The sequence below is a fragment of the Hemiscyllium ocellatum genome, chromosome 24, assembly GCF_020745735.1.
Source record: "Hemiscyllium ocellatum isolate sHemOce1 chromosome 24, sHemOce1.pat.X.cur, whole genome shotgun sequence".
In the NCBI taxonomy this organism is placed as follows: Eukaryota; Metazoa; Chordata; class Chondrichthyes; order Orectolobiformes; family Hemiscylliidae; genus Hemiscyllium; species Hemiscyllium ocellatum.
Window position 1 is genome coordinate 29,662,434 of NC_083424.1, and position 17,364 is coordinate 29,679,797.

The following is a 17,364-nucleotide window of genomic DNA, read 5'->3' on the forward strand; positions in this document are numbered from 1 at the left end:
GTCAAGCTCATAAAAGTGTCTCATTTACTTTCTCTGCAAACAAAAGGAATGCATTCAAGTCCTATCTTTCTTTATTTACCAGGAAGTTCAAGGAGCTCACAGTTTGTTATCTTCAACCAGGGTCAATTTAATAACCTGATAGCATTTTTTGTCACCTGTAATTTAAAAATTGTGATCATTTGAAATTTGGCATCCTTGCATTGTAAAGATGAATGCAAAAAGAAAAGATTTGACAATATGACTATTTTCAGCAATATCATTTCTTGAATTCTGCAATTACCATTTTTATATGTGCATGAACCTTTGAAATTCTGTGCAGCAAATAAAACATTCAGTGCCAAAAGGTCAAATTAATTAATGTCTACTAATCCTGTTTTATAACAGCAAGTCAAGGTGGTAAACTAAATTCCTAAGGTTAATACCAGACATGCCCATTAGGGACACAGTAACTTTTGCTACTTTTATGTAATTAAAATTTTGCAATCTTTCTGGATAATTTATGTTTGAAATACAATTTTATAATACACATTGCATTTATTTCCTTTTATTTCCCCTGTCAAAGATCAGGAGGATTATTTCAACAGAATAGTGAAACAGATTTCAGGATTTCATTCAGATTGTAAATCATCCAAAATTTACAAACACCCGGAACTACGCAAATTAAAAAGTTAATGCATAAAATTCCCTCTGAAAAAATTAATATCTTAATGAGATAAATATTTAACTCCCAAAATAATATCACTATATTTCATGGACTTCTCAAAGGACGAGCAAACATCCACATTATCTATTTTTGTCCCCCAAAAATAATCCAAAATTTTAAATGTTGTGAAAGGGAAAAGCTGGCAAAATAGCACAAAAAGCATTGGGGTGTGCCCAGCCTACCACCAAGGCATTTTGCTGTGGCTGAGAATGTTGGCAGACATGTTGGCTACCAGAAAATCATTTGAGCAACATCAATACACAAAAAAGGCCACTTCCCTGCTCCCCACACAGGGACAATCCAATGTAACTAAGTGACATTTCAGTTGACAGTGAGGGTGAATACTCTCCTTTTTGATCACTCCATGAGCGATGTGGAGAACATAGGTAAGAATGGCTACTGCTCCAGCAAAAGTCACCACCTTAATAATCACCATCCACTTCTCTATCTCGGAGGGTCTGCCTGCATGGCTCCAGCAATCTCAACCCCACTTAGAACTCCTTCCGCCCTGCTTGGAGAGCAACTCGGCTTTTGGAGCACTCTCTCCTTCTGGTTGCAGTCCCCTCATTGACCACTCGTTAATTACACTCCTGAGTTTTTGGCCCTTCAATTGACCTGGTAGCCCTTGGGGGAAGATCTCCATATTTAGTTGAAACAGCAAACCCTTAATTGTTTACTGCTGGAAATGCACCACACTGTTTCTAGCTACCAGCCAAGGGGGTGGATGTTTTTCCCCTTTTGGTTCTAGTTTTGGGACTTTAACTTTATGGGAACATTTTGGCCTTTATCATTGTAATAAAGAAACATTAAAATTATTCCAGTGAGCAGGATACTTGGGTACTTCCCATCCGTTTGTCAGCTGTGGATTCTCATTTAGCAATGGTTGTCCGAGTTTGTCAAGGCAAAAGGTGGTGAAGTACTGAACGCTTCCCACAACCTGCATGAATAAAAAAAGTTACAAAACAAAACTTTCCTCATACATATTACCTAGCAAAAAGTAGTAATGATTTTATTACTACAGAAGAAATTCAATTAGAGTTCAAAAGTTCACTATCTATAATGTAAAAGTATCTATGTACAGAGTGTAGGATCTCATCAAATAAACAGAAAAAAATTCAAATGCTCATTTCAAAATTTACTCTTAAAAATAGCATACAGGTAAAGCACCAAAACAGACCTTAAATCAGAATTTAAAACCGATGTAAGTATTTGTCATCCTTTTGTGGTTTGATATATTAACACTGATTATCCAAGCATTTTGTTTCCCAAATAAAAAAGAAAATATGAATGGAGATAAGATTTTAATCTCTATTTAACAAATGTATAAATTTGATTTGGAAAACTGAATTGTACAAAAATTATTAGAATTTAAATTTATTTGTCTCAATTTCAGACAAGCATATTGTAAGGACCGTTATACAGATTACACAAGCACCGGAATTGTAATCAAAGTAGATAATTATGGATTTTTTTTTCAGTGGCAATATAGATCCAAAGAAACAAAGACTGGGAACAGTATACCAAGTGAATCTTGGTTAAGATTAGCACAACATATCCAATAATTAATATGCTTCTAACAATAAGGGACTCAGAGCATAATATATTTTGCCTCCAAAATATATCTTTATAGATTGGTTTACAATATTGATCACAAGGTTAACAAAGTATAAAAGAATTGCGGTATTTGCAATCCAATAATTTAATTAAATACAAATGCTGGAGGAGATCTGCATTGTAATGTAGTACCAATGCACAAAGTCACACAATAAAGATGGTCGAAAGCTGCTCTGACCTTCAGCCAAACCACATATTGAATTGTATTAACACAGTAAAAACTGGTATTTTCCCCATAAAGGTTGCGGAAATCATTTGAGGAAGATCACATCAGAGCAGACAAATTGCGACCCATTCAATTGTGGAATAAGGAATAGATGTTGGAGGCCATTCAGCCTCTCCAGCATGCTCTGCCATTTCTGGATCGAAAAATAGGTATAAATATTTGACACTGATGTTCCCAATGCCAAAGTTATCAAACTGTAATAGGAGCAAACTATATTTTGAAATTAAATGTGAATTTCAAAACGCAAGTAGTTCAATGCATTACACAACTTTAATTTGTGACTCCTCACATTTTATATTTTGGACATTTTAAAAAATTGCCAAACAATTCAAAATAACAGCCTCAGGTTTAGCTGCTCACAAACTAACATTATAAAAGTTTGATGGTTAAAAATCAACTAAAACTGATATAATTATGCTTCAGATGGCCGTGCAATACAAAACTAAACATACAAGGTTAATGGTAAAGTCCTAGAACTGTGCAAATGTTAGCTTTCAATCATTAAAATTAATTTTGAAGTAAAGTAATCTAACTTTTCCAAGTTAGATTATATAAACTGGAATAAACGTTTTGCTATACATGCACTACAATAGGCATGCGATAAAAGCTCCGGTAAATCATGTAATGATTAAGCATCGCAAAACATCGCAGGTGTAGAGAAAATGGTAGGCATGTTAAAAATTATTTACATCACTTCACATAAATTAGGATTAAAAATTACTTAATACTGGCATTACAATGCTTAAAAGACACTTGGGTAAGTAAATGAATATGAAACATTTGGAGGGTTACGGGCCAGGCGCAGGCAGGTCGGACTAGTTTAGTTTGGGAGTAAGTTCAGCATGGACTGGTTGGACGAAAGGGTTTATTTCAGTGCTGTATGACTCAGATTCTATGACTCCAAAAGCTTGCATCCATGTACTAACATTGAAAACCTAAGCATTCTCCTCTTATTTTGGTAGCAGACCCAGCTTGCAAAATTATATGGAAATAAACTTAAAACCCAATTCAAATTTGTCGAAGGCTCTCTGAAAGCTCCCAAATGCAGTCTACTCAACCTTCCCTGGTTCTTTCTCCAAAATCATTCAATAGCCGGGGATAAAATTCTTACAAGCAGTCATTAAGGGTTGAACACATTTATTCAAACATTTACTACAGTATCACAGTTACAGAGTAACAAGACACCAAGCCCTAGTGTCAGTAGAGGTTCTAAAACCTCAGCAGAATAGCGGTACCAGCACTTACCAACTTGTTATCTCTCAGACTACCGAAATGGCACACTCAATCTTTAGTATTTATACAATTTTTGCCCACTAAACAGGTCATTCAAACTCATACTGACGAACATGATGTCCTCCCCACATTCCTGCTGTGCTTGTGATGAACTGGTTAGTCTTTTGATCATATTACTAGAATAGTGACGATGAAACTGCTCTTCTACTGAATCAGTTGATGATATCAAGTGTTGACATCAAGTGTGGTCATATGGGGGGATCCAAGATGGCGGCGACCCAGCAAGACCGAGTCCACAGTGCTCTACCCAAAACTTGGGCAAAGTGGGCTATCCACCCCCACCACACTCACTAAACCATTTATAATAGTTGTTAACCTTAAATAGTTACCTATTAGTACATTTAAATAGTCTAATACTAGCTGGAAAATGAGTAAAGGGAAGGGAACAGGCGGCTCTAAGAAAGCAGGGACCCCTCCCCCACCCTCTCCCTCTTCAGCTGCAACAAAGGTGTCTTCAGCTACTTCAGGAGACTACCAATGAAGATGAGCTTTGAGGAGATGTTTGCCAGGTGGGAGGCGAAGATTGATGCTTTTATCGATGAGTCTCGGCAGAGCAGAGAAGCACTATCAGCCGAGCTGCAGAAGCAGGGCAGAGACATTCAGGAATTGGGGTGCCGAGTCAGAGAGGTGGAGTCGAAGGCCGCAGCCTCAGAGACTGCGATAAAATCGGCAGCCGACCACATCCGTTTTCTCGAGAATCGAGTCCAGAACCTAGAAAACCACATTGATGACCTCGAAAATCGATGTCGTAGAAAAAATATTCGGTTGTTGGGCCTGCCCGAGCAGGAAGAGGGAGGTCAGCTGACAGCATTCTTAGAGCATTGGCTGCCACAACTTTTAAATCTGCATAATGGATCAGGCCAGGTAAGGGTAGAATGGGCCTACCGGGTCACAGTACGTGGGCCCGGCTCAACCCAGCGCCCACGCCCGGTCCTGTTCCAGCTGCAGAGCTATAGGGAGAGGCAGATGCTCCTGGAAGCCTCAAGAAATCTGGGAAAAGATCCCCAAGCTATGACCCACAAAGGATCCAGGATCATGCTGTTCCAGGACTTCTCCCCAGCTTTGGTCCGAAAGAGGAAGGCATTCGATGAGGCGAAGAAGCGTTTAAGGGACTTAAATATTCAGTACTCCTTACGATATCCAGCGACGCTACGCCTTAGCCACGAAGGATCCATATATAACTTCGGATCACCGGAGAAGGCTAAGGAATTCTTGGACTCTCTTAAATGAACTGTAAGAGATTGTGGACGCTGGTCTGCCTTTCCCATTATTTTGGTTTACATCCCTTCATCTTTTCTTATCTTTCCCCCTATGTGTGTATGTGTGTGTGTATATATATATATATATATATATATGTTGGGGCGTTTGGTTAATGTTGATGGGGAGAGGTGGTTACCTTATTCTATTTTACTTCTGTTTTTAGGAGCGGGGTTGTTTTTCTTTCCCCTGTTATTTTGTGGTATTATATTTAAGTATTACGTGTTGAGATTGTAATCTTATAGTTATATATGGTATTAATATTCCCAAATATATTTAGATGTGGGTGTGGGTGGGGGTGGGGTGTTCACTGTTAACTCTAGCTTTATATTATATTTGAATTCTCCTCATTTTATTGAGGAACACCTGGGTCAAGGGTGGGGCACTGGTTGGAAGAGGGTAAGATGGACTGTAGGAGAGGAAGTGACGCTCCCTGGGAACAAGGGAGAAAATCTCCAATTCGGAATGTTTTATATCTTTTATACTTAGAAAGAGTTTTTTGTTATATTGTTTTGAGTGTATCAGAGAGTCTTTACTTTTGTAAATCTTGTATGCTCCATGCTCGGGATGTTCTAGATAGGGTTTCACCTCCCGAGGGGTCTCGGATCTGTCCAGATGATGATGGCTGAACAGTCGGTTAAGTGGTGCACCTGGAATGTCAGGGGGAGTAATTCGCCAGTTAAAAGAAGAAAATATTATCAAATCTTAAGAAGGAGAGAGTTGATATAGCTCTCCTACAGGAGACACACCTGTCGGATAAAGAACACTTAAAATTACGACAGGGCGGATTTGATCAGGCCTTTTTTTCCTCTTTTAATTCAAAAAGCAGGGGAGTCGTTATCCTTGTCCGGAAGAACTTCCCTTTGAAAATTCTAAATCAGATAAAAGACGAATCTGGACGATATATTTTGATTAAAGCCCTCATAAATGGAGAGGAATATGGGATCTTAAATGTGTACTGCCCCCCGGCACACCCCTTTAAATTCATAACGGAAGCTTTTTCAAAACTGATGGCCTTTGGTGCCCGTCATACAATTATAGGGGGAGACTTTAATTCTATTATGGATCCGGAAATAGACAGGATTCCCAAGAGTGCCGCTGGAGTATCTCCCAGATCTAGACAACTGGCGGACCTGAATAAAGAATTAGGATTGGTAGATGTATGGAGATGTCTCCATCCACAGGGTAGAGATTTTTCTTTCTACTCTAATCCACATAAATGTCACACAAGAATTGATATGTTTTTTGCCCCATCGATTTTTCTAAATTCTATAGCAACCTGTAAAATAGGTACTATAGCAATCTCTGACCATGCCGCTGTATACATGGAAACTAAGGTAAAGAACAATGGGACATCCGCTCGGCATTGGCGTATGGACCCCTTCCTGATAAAAGATAGCAAATTTTTAAAGTACTTCTCCCAAGAGCTTAAAACTTTTTTAGAAATTAATACTGGTATGGCTAGCAATCCGTCAATGATGTGGGAGACCATCAAAGCTTATGCACGAGGTTTGATCATCTCCTATTCAGCGACCCAGAGGAAAATGAAGGGAGAGCAACAGCGTCTGCTCGAAGCTCGCTTAAAAGCAGCCGAAACAGCATATGCTGATAGACCTTCTATCACAAAATTGCAGAGGATTACAGCTCTTAGGACAGCTTTAAACACCGCGCTTACTCAAACGGCTAAAAGGGAAATATTATTTGCGAAACAAAGATTATATGAATATGGCGACAAACCGGGCAGATACTTAGCATTTCTTGCAAAGAAAAAGAAAGCCCCTCAAACTATTCCGACCATCAAGGAAAGTACAGGTACCCTGACTCATGATCATAAAAAGATCAATGCGACCTTTAAAGAATTTTATTCTGAACTATATAGATCGCAGGATTGTGAAGATAGGATTAGGAGGATGCAGTCATTTTTTAAAAATTTGACCTTCCCGGGCCTGACTCCGGAACAGGTGTCGGCCCTAAATACCCCTTTAACAGTCCAAGAAATACTTGAGGCAATTAGGCAACTTCAGAGTGGAAAAGCACCGGGCCCGGATGGTTTTCAAGCTGAATTTTATAAAGAATTTACAGGAATATTGGTTGACCCACTTATGGATATGTATAATTTTGCACATAGTCAGGTCTGTCTCCCGCCCACGCTGAAAGAAGCAAATATTTCTCTTATCCTCAAAAAAGGAAAAGACCCAGAAGATTGTGCATCTTACAGACCAATATCCTTACTAAATGTAGACTTTAAAATTCTCTCAAAAATGTTAGCACTAAGACTAGAAAGGGTACTGCCATATATTATAAAGGAGGACCAGACGGGATTTATTAAGGGCCGCAGATCATCCAATAATATCAGAAGGGTCTTGAATATGATCCAAGCCTGTCATCAGGGAAAGATACCAGGAGTAGTAATTTCATTGGATGCGGAAAAGGCATTCGATAGGGTTGAATGGTCATATTTATTTTACACATTGGAAAGGTTTGGCGTTGGACAGGTGTTTACCAAATGGGTTTCAACATTGTATAATGACCCCAAAGCAGCTGTTATTACTAATGGGTTAAGATCGGATAGCTTCAGTGTGGGTAGGGGCTGCCGTCAAGGATGTCCTCTCTCACCGTTGTTGTTTACACTGATAATCGAACCATTAGCAGAAGCCATCCGGACTGATCCTAATATAACGGCCCCGAGGATTGGTACAGGTAAACACAAAATTACCCTCTATGCAGATGACGTTCTCTTATTCCTCAGTAATCCTTTAATGTCAGTGCCTCGTCTAATTCAAGTTATTAATACATTTAGTGCATTCTCAGGCTATAAAATTAATTTTTCAAAATCGGAAGCCATGCCAATGGGTGGTCTGGCTATGATACCCCACTTAATGGACGGATCCCCTTTTCCCTTCCGTTGGTCCCTGGAGGGCTTCTTATATTTAGGTATCTTTATCACGCCAGTATTTGATCAGCTGTATAGGGCTAATTTTGTACAATTAATGGAAAGGATAAGGCAGGACCTCCAGCGATGGAGAGACCTTCCGACTTCCTGGCTAGGGAGAATAGCATTAATTAAAATGAATGTTCTACCCCGTCTCTTATATCCTATGAGAATGCTCCCGCTGATGCTGCCAAGGCTAGCCCTACGTAAATTATATGGCTGGTTGGGCTCCTTTATTTGGAACCATAGACAGCCCCTTATTAAGCTGAAGAAGCTACAGCTTCCACAGGCAAGGGGAGGACTGGACTTCCCAGACTTTAGGAAATATCAATTAAGCTCCCTACTAAGTTACATAGCTGATTGGGTTTCATCTGATCCACAATCAATTTGGCTGGATATCGAAGCCTCCCAAGTAAAATACCCACTTATTAACCTTTTATTTTCAGATAAGAGGAAAATCATTACAGACCACTGTAAAAATCCCATAATATTAAACACAATTAAGGCCTGGAATATAATGCGGCAAAATGAGGGTAACTCACATAAAACATCCCCCCATGCACCAATAGTAGGCGCATGGGGATTCCAACTGGGGATTACAGATGCCACCTTTAAACTCTGGAGATCCAGGGGCATCTCATGCTTAGGGGACCTATTTAAAGATGGGATCCTGATGTCCTTTGAGCAGCTGCGTCTGAAATTCGGAATACCTAATGGGGATCTCTTTCGATACTTCCAAGTTCGAGATTATATACAGAGGAAGACTACATTAATAGATAGTCTTTATAAATCAGACAGAGAACGTAATGTCTTATGACCAGCGGGGGCATCCTCCGTTAGTAATATATACCATTTGCTACATGATGGAGTCTCAGGAGACATGGATGACCTGCTTAAAACATGGGAGCAGGACTTGGGGCTAGAAATCTCCGAGGATATGTGGAATGACATTTGGGAAAATGCTAGAAGAATTGCTATCTGTAACAGAACTCAGGCTATCCAACTAAAGATACTTCATAGGGCCCATATAGCTTCGGCTCGACTGGCAAAATTTAAGGCAGGAGCATCTCCAATGTGTCCCAAATGCAAAATAGAGGTGGGTACTCTTGTACATTGTCTGTGGACTTGTCAGAAAATCCGCAGATACTGGACTAAAGTGGCAAATACCCTGACAGAAATTTTAGGAACGGAAATTAGGGTGGACCCTGTATCTCTCCTTTTGGGCTTTTCGAACCTCTCATCTCTGGATATGCACGGGAAGAGACTATTTTCTATTCTCTCTTTCTGTGCAAGGAAAAATATTTTGGTGAACTGGGTGGCTGAGGGCCCCCCTGGACTTTCAAATTGGCACAGATTAATTATGGAATATATCCCCCTTGACTTCCTCACAAATATGGTGCACCGAAAGACTGAATTATTTTATAAAATATGGCAGCCCTTTTTGAATTATATAAATGCAGATATTTCGGCTATCCTAACAAGGGCTTTTATTTAGTGAAGATTTCAGACCGGGCTGCTCCATGGCCCCTTGGGAGAGGAATCCTGCGCGAATACGGGTTTTATTATATTTGATGTTAATACATTCCGAGCATGTAAGAGATTTAGGTATACACTCTGGTTAGTTATAGGTTAGATTAGTAGAAAGTTGAGGTTTTTTTTTTCTTTCTTTTTTCGTTTTTTTTTCTCTTTTTGTTTTCTTTCTTTCTCTTTTCTTTGTTAAATTATGACTGTTGTATATATGATTTAATTGTACATCAATGTTTGTATTTGAGAGTTTTGTTTATTTTTGTAAATTTGCAAAAATGTTAAATTTCAATAAAAATATCTACAAAAAAAAAGTGTGGTCATATACTCATTACATCATATCCTTGTTAAAACTTGATTACTGACTTTTTTTTTAAAAAGAAAATGTCTTAAACTCATACCTAAATGTTTTCCAACTCTCATGCTTGGTCAGTAAACTTGATTCAAACCCCTATTGTGTTTCCTAATATGTACTTGAAGTGATCTGTCAAAGGCTTGTGTTCTTCCTTAATGACCAATTGTTAAATTTCATAGCTCCCTACATTTGTTCTTGTACAGAGCTGGACTTCCTGCTTTTCTCAGCAAAGTTAACCTACTTAATACTTTTTCCTTTTGCTTTATCTCTAACATTCTTAGGGTTCTTTAATTTTATGTTTTGCTCTTCCTGTCCTTTCTCAAAGGGATCCATCCTCCCTTTATACAGCATTTCACATCACAGCCAGTCATGCACACAAGACACAGCCACCTGTCACTGCCCCATAGTCACGCCACCCAAAAACAACGTAAAGTGAGGGGAAATCCCACACATGTCAGGACCCTGAAGTGGGTGTGGAGACAGAGGACCATGGACTTGTAAGTAGAGATAAGTTAAGTAGTTGTCGGAACTCCTTAGCATTGGTTATGCCAGGATGAACCCCAAAACGAGGAATGATTCAGGCGCCTATTAGGATGTTTAAATAAATAAAAACATTGGGAAATGAAATTTGGCTGGCAGGAGGAACTTGGGACAGAGGCGGCAATGTGGAAATATAATACGGGGACTACATGGAAAAATTCAATATCTGCATGGAGAAAGATTGCTGAGAAGATAACAAATAAATGAGTAAATCTAAACAAGCCAGCTGGGAGAATAACACTTGTCAAAGAGGGATCAGAATGTGTGATCATGAAGGAAACCTTAAGTCTCGGGCAGTGCTGAAGAGCCTGTGAGGATTTTGACTGAGTAGAGAAAAACAGGAAAAAATTGAGAAAGGGGGAGGAAAATAAGGATTCAGGATTGAAATGCCAAGTGGGAGTAAAATGGAAGTGCCTCCTGACATGTTTGGTCTGCCAACGATGTTTCAAAATAATGACACCGACGACCAGCTATGGGTCACATTGCGGATTTCTGACCTCCTCAAGGATACCTATTCAGAACTCACTAGATGTCTGAAATCTCAAAGCCATCCTCCTCCCCAAGCAACTGGCCATAATCAAATGAGCTGCCCATGTAATGGACAATATAGACATCAGCAATGGCAATGCCAGAGCTGATAGAGCTGCCAAAAAATGCAGCAACAGCTCGCAATTGTGTTCTCAATGAACCAGTAGGCATTATATCGATCACTTGCCTAGAAAACAACTGGGATAACCAGACATTGTCACTGTGCAGCTTTTACAGGGAGATGCCCCGAACTCGAAAAACAAATATGGAAGACACATGGGTCTTCGTACTCTACGGCAAAAGGCCTCTGGATCACTCCAGCTCTCCAAGTGCGTATACCTGATGCTTTATTACCAGTACTTATTGACTGTCTTCATATAGATACCCATATTGGCAAGGATGGAATATACCATGTTAAATGCCTGGTGGCACCCCCGACTGGCCAAGACAGCCCAAAGGTGTGTCATATCATGTCCAACATGTCAACAAAATAATGTCGGTCAAGAGATGCAGTGCGTAACAGGAAAAACACTTTTGCCAGGTGGCCCATTTGAAAATATTCATCTTCATTTCATTGAACTGCCGCTTGTTCATTGCTGTAAGTATTGTCTTGTTATTATTTATGTGTTTAGCAGATGGATTGAAGCCTTTATGACCACTAATAAAGCCTCAATGGTGGTAAAATTACTCCTGACAGAGATCATACTGAGGTTTCGAGTGCCTTAACAGCTTAGTTCAAACAATGGCTCCCACTTTGTAGGGAAAAATGAACAAAGAGCTATGTGAGGTGCTGCATATCCAGCAGCAATTCCATTGTGCTTACTACTCTTAAGTGGCAGAAATAGTGGAAAGGGCAAACAGGATTCTTAAAACCAAACTAGGTCGATGTTTGAAACAGGCTTCAACTGGTTGAAGGTCTTGCCTTTAGCCTGGTATCGTGAGGATCATCCCACAGTCGACCACTGTACTGTCAGCAGCAGAAATAATTTATGACCGACTCAGCAGGATCCCTTGGGATGCAGACAGACCTACTCATCTACAAAAGACTTCAATATTATGAGATAGGAAATGCAAAGGTACTTACAGCAGCTAACAGTCTCTAAAGTTTCTCCATTCACAGGTAAAGTATGCCTTCAGAGCACCATCCATCCCTTCACAATCTGAGCCAAGTGCCACTTCACTCACCCTGCCCCCTGGATGCTTTACCCATTGCGTACTCAGTGCCAAGTCACATTCCTGGCAACCTTTTGCAGCGCTTCTGATAGACAATTGACCCCGGAAAGTATCACACTCATTCTAGCAACCCTACCTGCTCTCCTAGCACCAGCACCGCCTGTTGAAGTAGGAGGACACAATGGATTGAATCAACTCCCCAATCATGAGCACAAAAAGTATTGAAGCTAACAACCGTACATAAGCTTTTTGTTAGTGGTCTTCCTATGGATATTAAATCATGTGAGCCTTAGCTTCTCTTTCGACCTTTGAGAAATATGAAGGTTCACTGATCAAGCTGTTAAATTTGATAGCAGAACTGGAGCAGAAGCAGCAAAGAATGCATTAAATGGCATTCGATTTAATCCTGGTTGGAATTTGCAAAGGTGAACACGAAGATGGCCAAAAGCAAACTGATGGTTACACCTAAACCACAAACATGCACCCTGCCTTGGGAGCATACTTTATTGCATGGGGCCCTTACGACCTTGCAGGAACTGCACTGATCCATGCATCTCCAGAGGCCTGGGGTCCCTATCCACTGTAGACAACAGAGCTGACCTCTGCCAGACTGGATTTTGTTTTCAGAAAAATCACTGAAGGAGATTTTGGATAACTGACTTGTTTCCACTCAACTTGGAAGGGGTGGAGCAGTCAGGAAGGACTGAGGATTTAAGAACTTTACTGGTACAGTTTATTTTTTCCACTTGGAAGGATTCTATCTACTGGTTGTTATAATCATTGTATGTTGTGCATCAATAACTTGTTTAAATACTAGCTGTCAGATTTTTATGAATAAGCGTCTTTGTTCTGCTGACATGTAAGAAATTGGAAGTCCCGGGGTGTATTTTTCTGTCTGGTGGCAATCTAATCATATTCCGTAAATGCTGCAGTTTAAAGGAATAACCTAATCACACATTATTTCTGGAAATAATCTAATTGTTTTCCAGTGGCATGTGACTACGGGGGAGTGGCAGGGGGTTGTGTTGTGGGCATGACTGACTATGATGTAAAACCCTGTAAAAAGAGAGGATGGATCCCTTATTCACAGCTCCACAAGCATCGTGAAGAGAGTGTTAACTGATGCGCCAAAACGTGCACTTGGTGAAATAAGTCGTGAGTGTTCACAAAAGTTGGCATAGTGCAGATGCATTAAGTGTGTTAAGAATCTCAAGAAGGGAACCCAACAAAAGGGATCAGAGAAGTGCAACAACAATACTTCAAAAATGGAGGAAATAAAATCCCTATCACCATCCAAGGAAAAGATCTAACCACTTTGTCAGCAATGTGGCTTTGCTCCTTACTTTAAATAAAAACCTGTTTGCACTTAGTAACAACACTGAAAGAAACTATACATAATAGATTCTACATTATAATGACCATGAAGTTAATCATGGTTGAACAATGTAGACTGAATGTTTAAATATTCTAAAATCCTGTTTGCTTTTGCTGTTCAGCAAAATGCCTTAGAATTTCCCCTCAGAAGGTTAAATAATTCAAATATAATTTATGATTTATCTGATACTTTACCGAAGAAATAATTGTTCAAAGAAGCCATAAACATGACTCCCATAATTGTACCACACAAGCCCACCCCTCATCTGTTATTCACATGCATTTACAACAGGGGCAAGTCGACAGCAATCAGTACAGAAATCTAGCGTGGTGTACAATAACCTAGCTCAGCTCCAAATGCTCCTACAGCCAGCCTAACCAAAACCAGTTTACTCAGCCAGAGACCAAAGATTGAACCAACGTCCCTGCAGCTCAGTACAACAGAATTCCATAATTTGAAAAAAATTATAGTTGGACTTTCCACTTACATGAAACGCTTCTTTGATCTTCTTTCCTGCATTCGATGTTTTCACTTTCAGGTGTTCCTCGAGCAGCACACTAGATGGCTGAAAAGATAGATACATACTTTCGCTTGAAATTTTAACAACACTTATGAAATGAAAGCTATATTTTGTCAAATATATTCACCTGAGGTTTCACATTAAATGATGTTTTTTCTGGGTCACTTTGCATTTCTTTTTCATATCTTTCAACTAAACTTGCGATGAAGTCTTCAATTTCTTGATGAAACTGTCTGAAATTAAAATCAGTGTACAAATCAGAATGGCTGGTGTCAAATTGGAAGTATGCAAAAGAAGCAATAAAACTTAATGATTCTGAAACTTACTTTGAAATATTGTTGTTCATAAACAAGATCTGAACCATTGGACCATCTGTTTTGGAGTCACTCACAACTATTTTACTGGCACAAATAAAAAGTTAGTTTAACATAAACGTTCAAAACTTAGGAAATATGGAATCAAATCTAAATTAACACTTAGATAGCAAATCAAACACAAACCACTAAACAAATTACTTTTTGCCCATGTAATCCTATTAAATTATACAACATGTCAAGAAATGGGTCCATGTCTTATAAGATGCATTAATAGCTTTTAGATAATGGTATTTACAAGCCAAAAATTAGAATATACAAACTGGTCAAATATTGCCATGCAACTAATTCACAAGTATGGAAATAAAAGTATAGAATATAGAATACTTGAGACTGACTTTTTATAATTAGACACAATATTACATAGTTCGTGTTTCGAGTTTGAGAGAATGTTGGCTCTCAACTTAAATGTTACCTTGGCTGGGTCAATAGGTTCAACTTCCTCTTCAGTTCCTGATGTTAAATAGCTGTCAAGGAAAACATCCTCACGCACCATACTGACAATAAGCATTCAAGATCGAACCACAAATATATTTTTCAAAAAATACTTAAATGTGACAAATAACACATTAAAGTAGTACCGCTGCATTATACAACACATCTTTTACCACACATCATACTAAAAATACAACGGTTACAACAATCCATTTACTCTTTGATTTTCTCTCTTTAAAAAGATGAATTACTAAGGATGATACTCAACTCAAAATTAAAGTAAAGAAGTTCTAGACAATATCATGTAAAAACAATATAAATTGGCATCTAACTACTATGTATTTACAATAATCTTTGTTCAAACTGGACAGAATCTACACAATCATGTAGAAAAAAAGTCAAGTTTTTTTTTCTAATTCTAACTACGTATTCATCAGCTTAGCTTTACACCAAAGTAAAACATACAATACAAGTGCACATTGTGATAATATTCCAAAATTTACTAAGAGATGGGAAACAAGATCAAGAACATTGCCTCTCATGCTTTCAGTTTGCCAACTCATACAGAACCAAATCTACTGGGAAGCATACAGTCTGGCTCACAACCTGAACATAATTTCTAATCACCTTAAATATCAGAATAACCCATTATTAAATGTCCATACTTAGTATGGCTATAGACACATTCTTTCCCCAATTTGAGAACTGTGTGAAACAGAAAACATTTTTATGTGCACAAACCTCCAGGCGGTGGCAGTTTCAAGTGATTATTTGAAGTGCATTAACACTATTACAAAACAGTAAAACTCATGCAAAAGTTTGCCTTTGCACCTACATTTCAACTATATAGTGCAAATGGAGGCTAAATCCAGGGTTATGGTCTAGTTTTTACTCAGTCTGGTTTGTCTTCAAATCTGATTGGCTCACATATTAATCCTGTACACAAAGAATAAATTTGAATACATCATACCACATTGTTTATTGGAGTCGTACACCATGGAAACAGACCCTTTGGTTCACACCAACATGTTCCCTAAGTAAACTAGTATTACCAGCCTCCGCTTGGCCCATATCCCTCCAAACCTTTTCTATTCATGAACTTATCCACTGCTTTCTCTAGTAGTTCTTACCACATAGGAACTACTGTAAAAAAAAAGTTGCTTCCTAATGTCCTTTTTAAATCTTTCTCCTCTCACCTTAAAAAATAGGCCCACTGGTTTTCAACACCCCCATTCGAAGGAAAACACCCTTGTTAATGCCCATGATTTTATAAACCTTAAGATCACCTTCAATATCCTATGCTCCAGTATAAAGAAAAGTCTCAGTCTTTCCAGGTATTTTTAAAAAAACATCTCAAATGTTCCATTCCCAGAAAATCTTTTCTAAACTCTGTCTAATTTAATTATATCCTTCCTATAGCAAGGCGACCAGAACTGTACACAGTACTCCAAGAGTTGCCTCACCAACATCCTACACATCCTTCCATCAATGTTAAGACCAACTGTGTAGGTGCAGCTGTTAACATGACGTCCCAACTCCTATATTCAAAGGAGTGAGCAATGAAGGCAAGTGTGTGTTAAACAACTTCTTAACCATCCTGTCTACCTGTGACGCAAATTTCAAAAACGTATTGCACTGCAATTTAATTTTTTAAGAGAGTCCGACGAACAATTTAAAATATCGAGTCATATAAATAATGCATATTCATAGCGGTCTGAAAACAGACAATCCAAATCTCCTCCGGAATATAAGTGAATAAACTCTACAAGCGTGATAAAAAGGATTTTTTTTAAAAAGGCGTTTTCAATTCGCGAAATTTACACCCACTCCTACATTAAAAGTGTATAAAAACGCCCTACGCCTTAAATGTATTTACCCCAAAATGAGACGGTTAAAACTTTGCACATTTAAAATCGTGTAGCCAATGTGTAGGGAACAGTAAAAGAGAACTAAGGGGGAAAAAAACCCGGTTGTTTCTAATCCGGGTGTTGTTGAGCTTTCTCAGGAAACTGAAATGAAATTAGAAAGAGATGACACACGGGCCTATGATCCGGGCCTATCCGGTGAAGCCAAACCAAGAAGTGAAACCTCCTCAAAAAATTCCAGAATTTAAAAAAAAACACGGTTAACCGCGATCTGAAAGAACAACAACGAATGCCTGAGGACAGCGAGCGAGCGCCGTTAAACCGCCGTTCTGCCCCGTCTCCTTGAACGCGGCTTCTCGACACGAGCCAATCGCTCCCGAGGCGCCCCGTTTGACTTTTCGAGGAACATTTCTTTTTAAAAGAAAGGATATTCTCCGCTTTCAGGTAACCTATTCTCTCCTCGCATTCCAACAGTTTCTCCCTCATAGCCTCTGCCTCACCCACATCTTCGGAGTCGTTAAAGCGGATGTGCGAAGGTTTTGAATCGTCAAACTCATCGAACAACTCGCGGTCCCCGAAATCCAAATCCACCCTCTCGGCGGCCATCTTGTCACTAGGCGGCAAGTGACGTGTCGGGTTAAAGGGCGAGG

The 17,364-nt window shown here is 39.1% G+C and overlaps 1 protein-coding gene across 1 annotated transcript in view; it reads right to left on the reverse strand.

Moving 5' to 3' along the window:
* Positions 1-17,357, reverse strand: part of zcchc8 (zinc finger, CCHC domain containing 8) — a 34,208-nt gene extending 16,851 nt beyond the window's left edge. The window contains exons 1-6 of the mRNA XM_060843648.1: positions 17,144-17,357; positions 14,830-14,870; positions 14,367-14,441; positions 14,168-14,273; positions 14,008-14,085; positions 1,537-1,640 (exon numbers count right to left, since the gene is read on the reverse strand). Of these exons, the coding sequence (XP_060699631.1) occupies positions 1,537-1,640; positions 14,008-14,085; positions 14,168-14,273; positions 14,367-14,441; positions 14,830-14,870; positions 17,144-17,320 (581 nt within the window). The 5' untranslated portion in view covers positions 17,321-17,357. The remainder of the gene's footprint in view (positions 1-1,536; positions 1,641-14,007; positions 14,086-14,167; positions 14,274-14,366; positions 14,442-14,829; positions 14,871-17,143) is intronic.
* Positions 17,358-17,364: the final 7 nt, after the last annotated feature.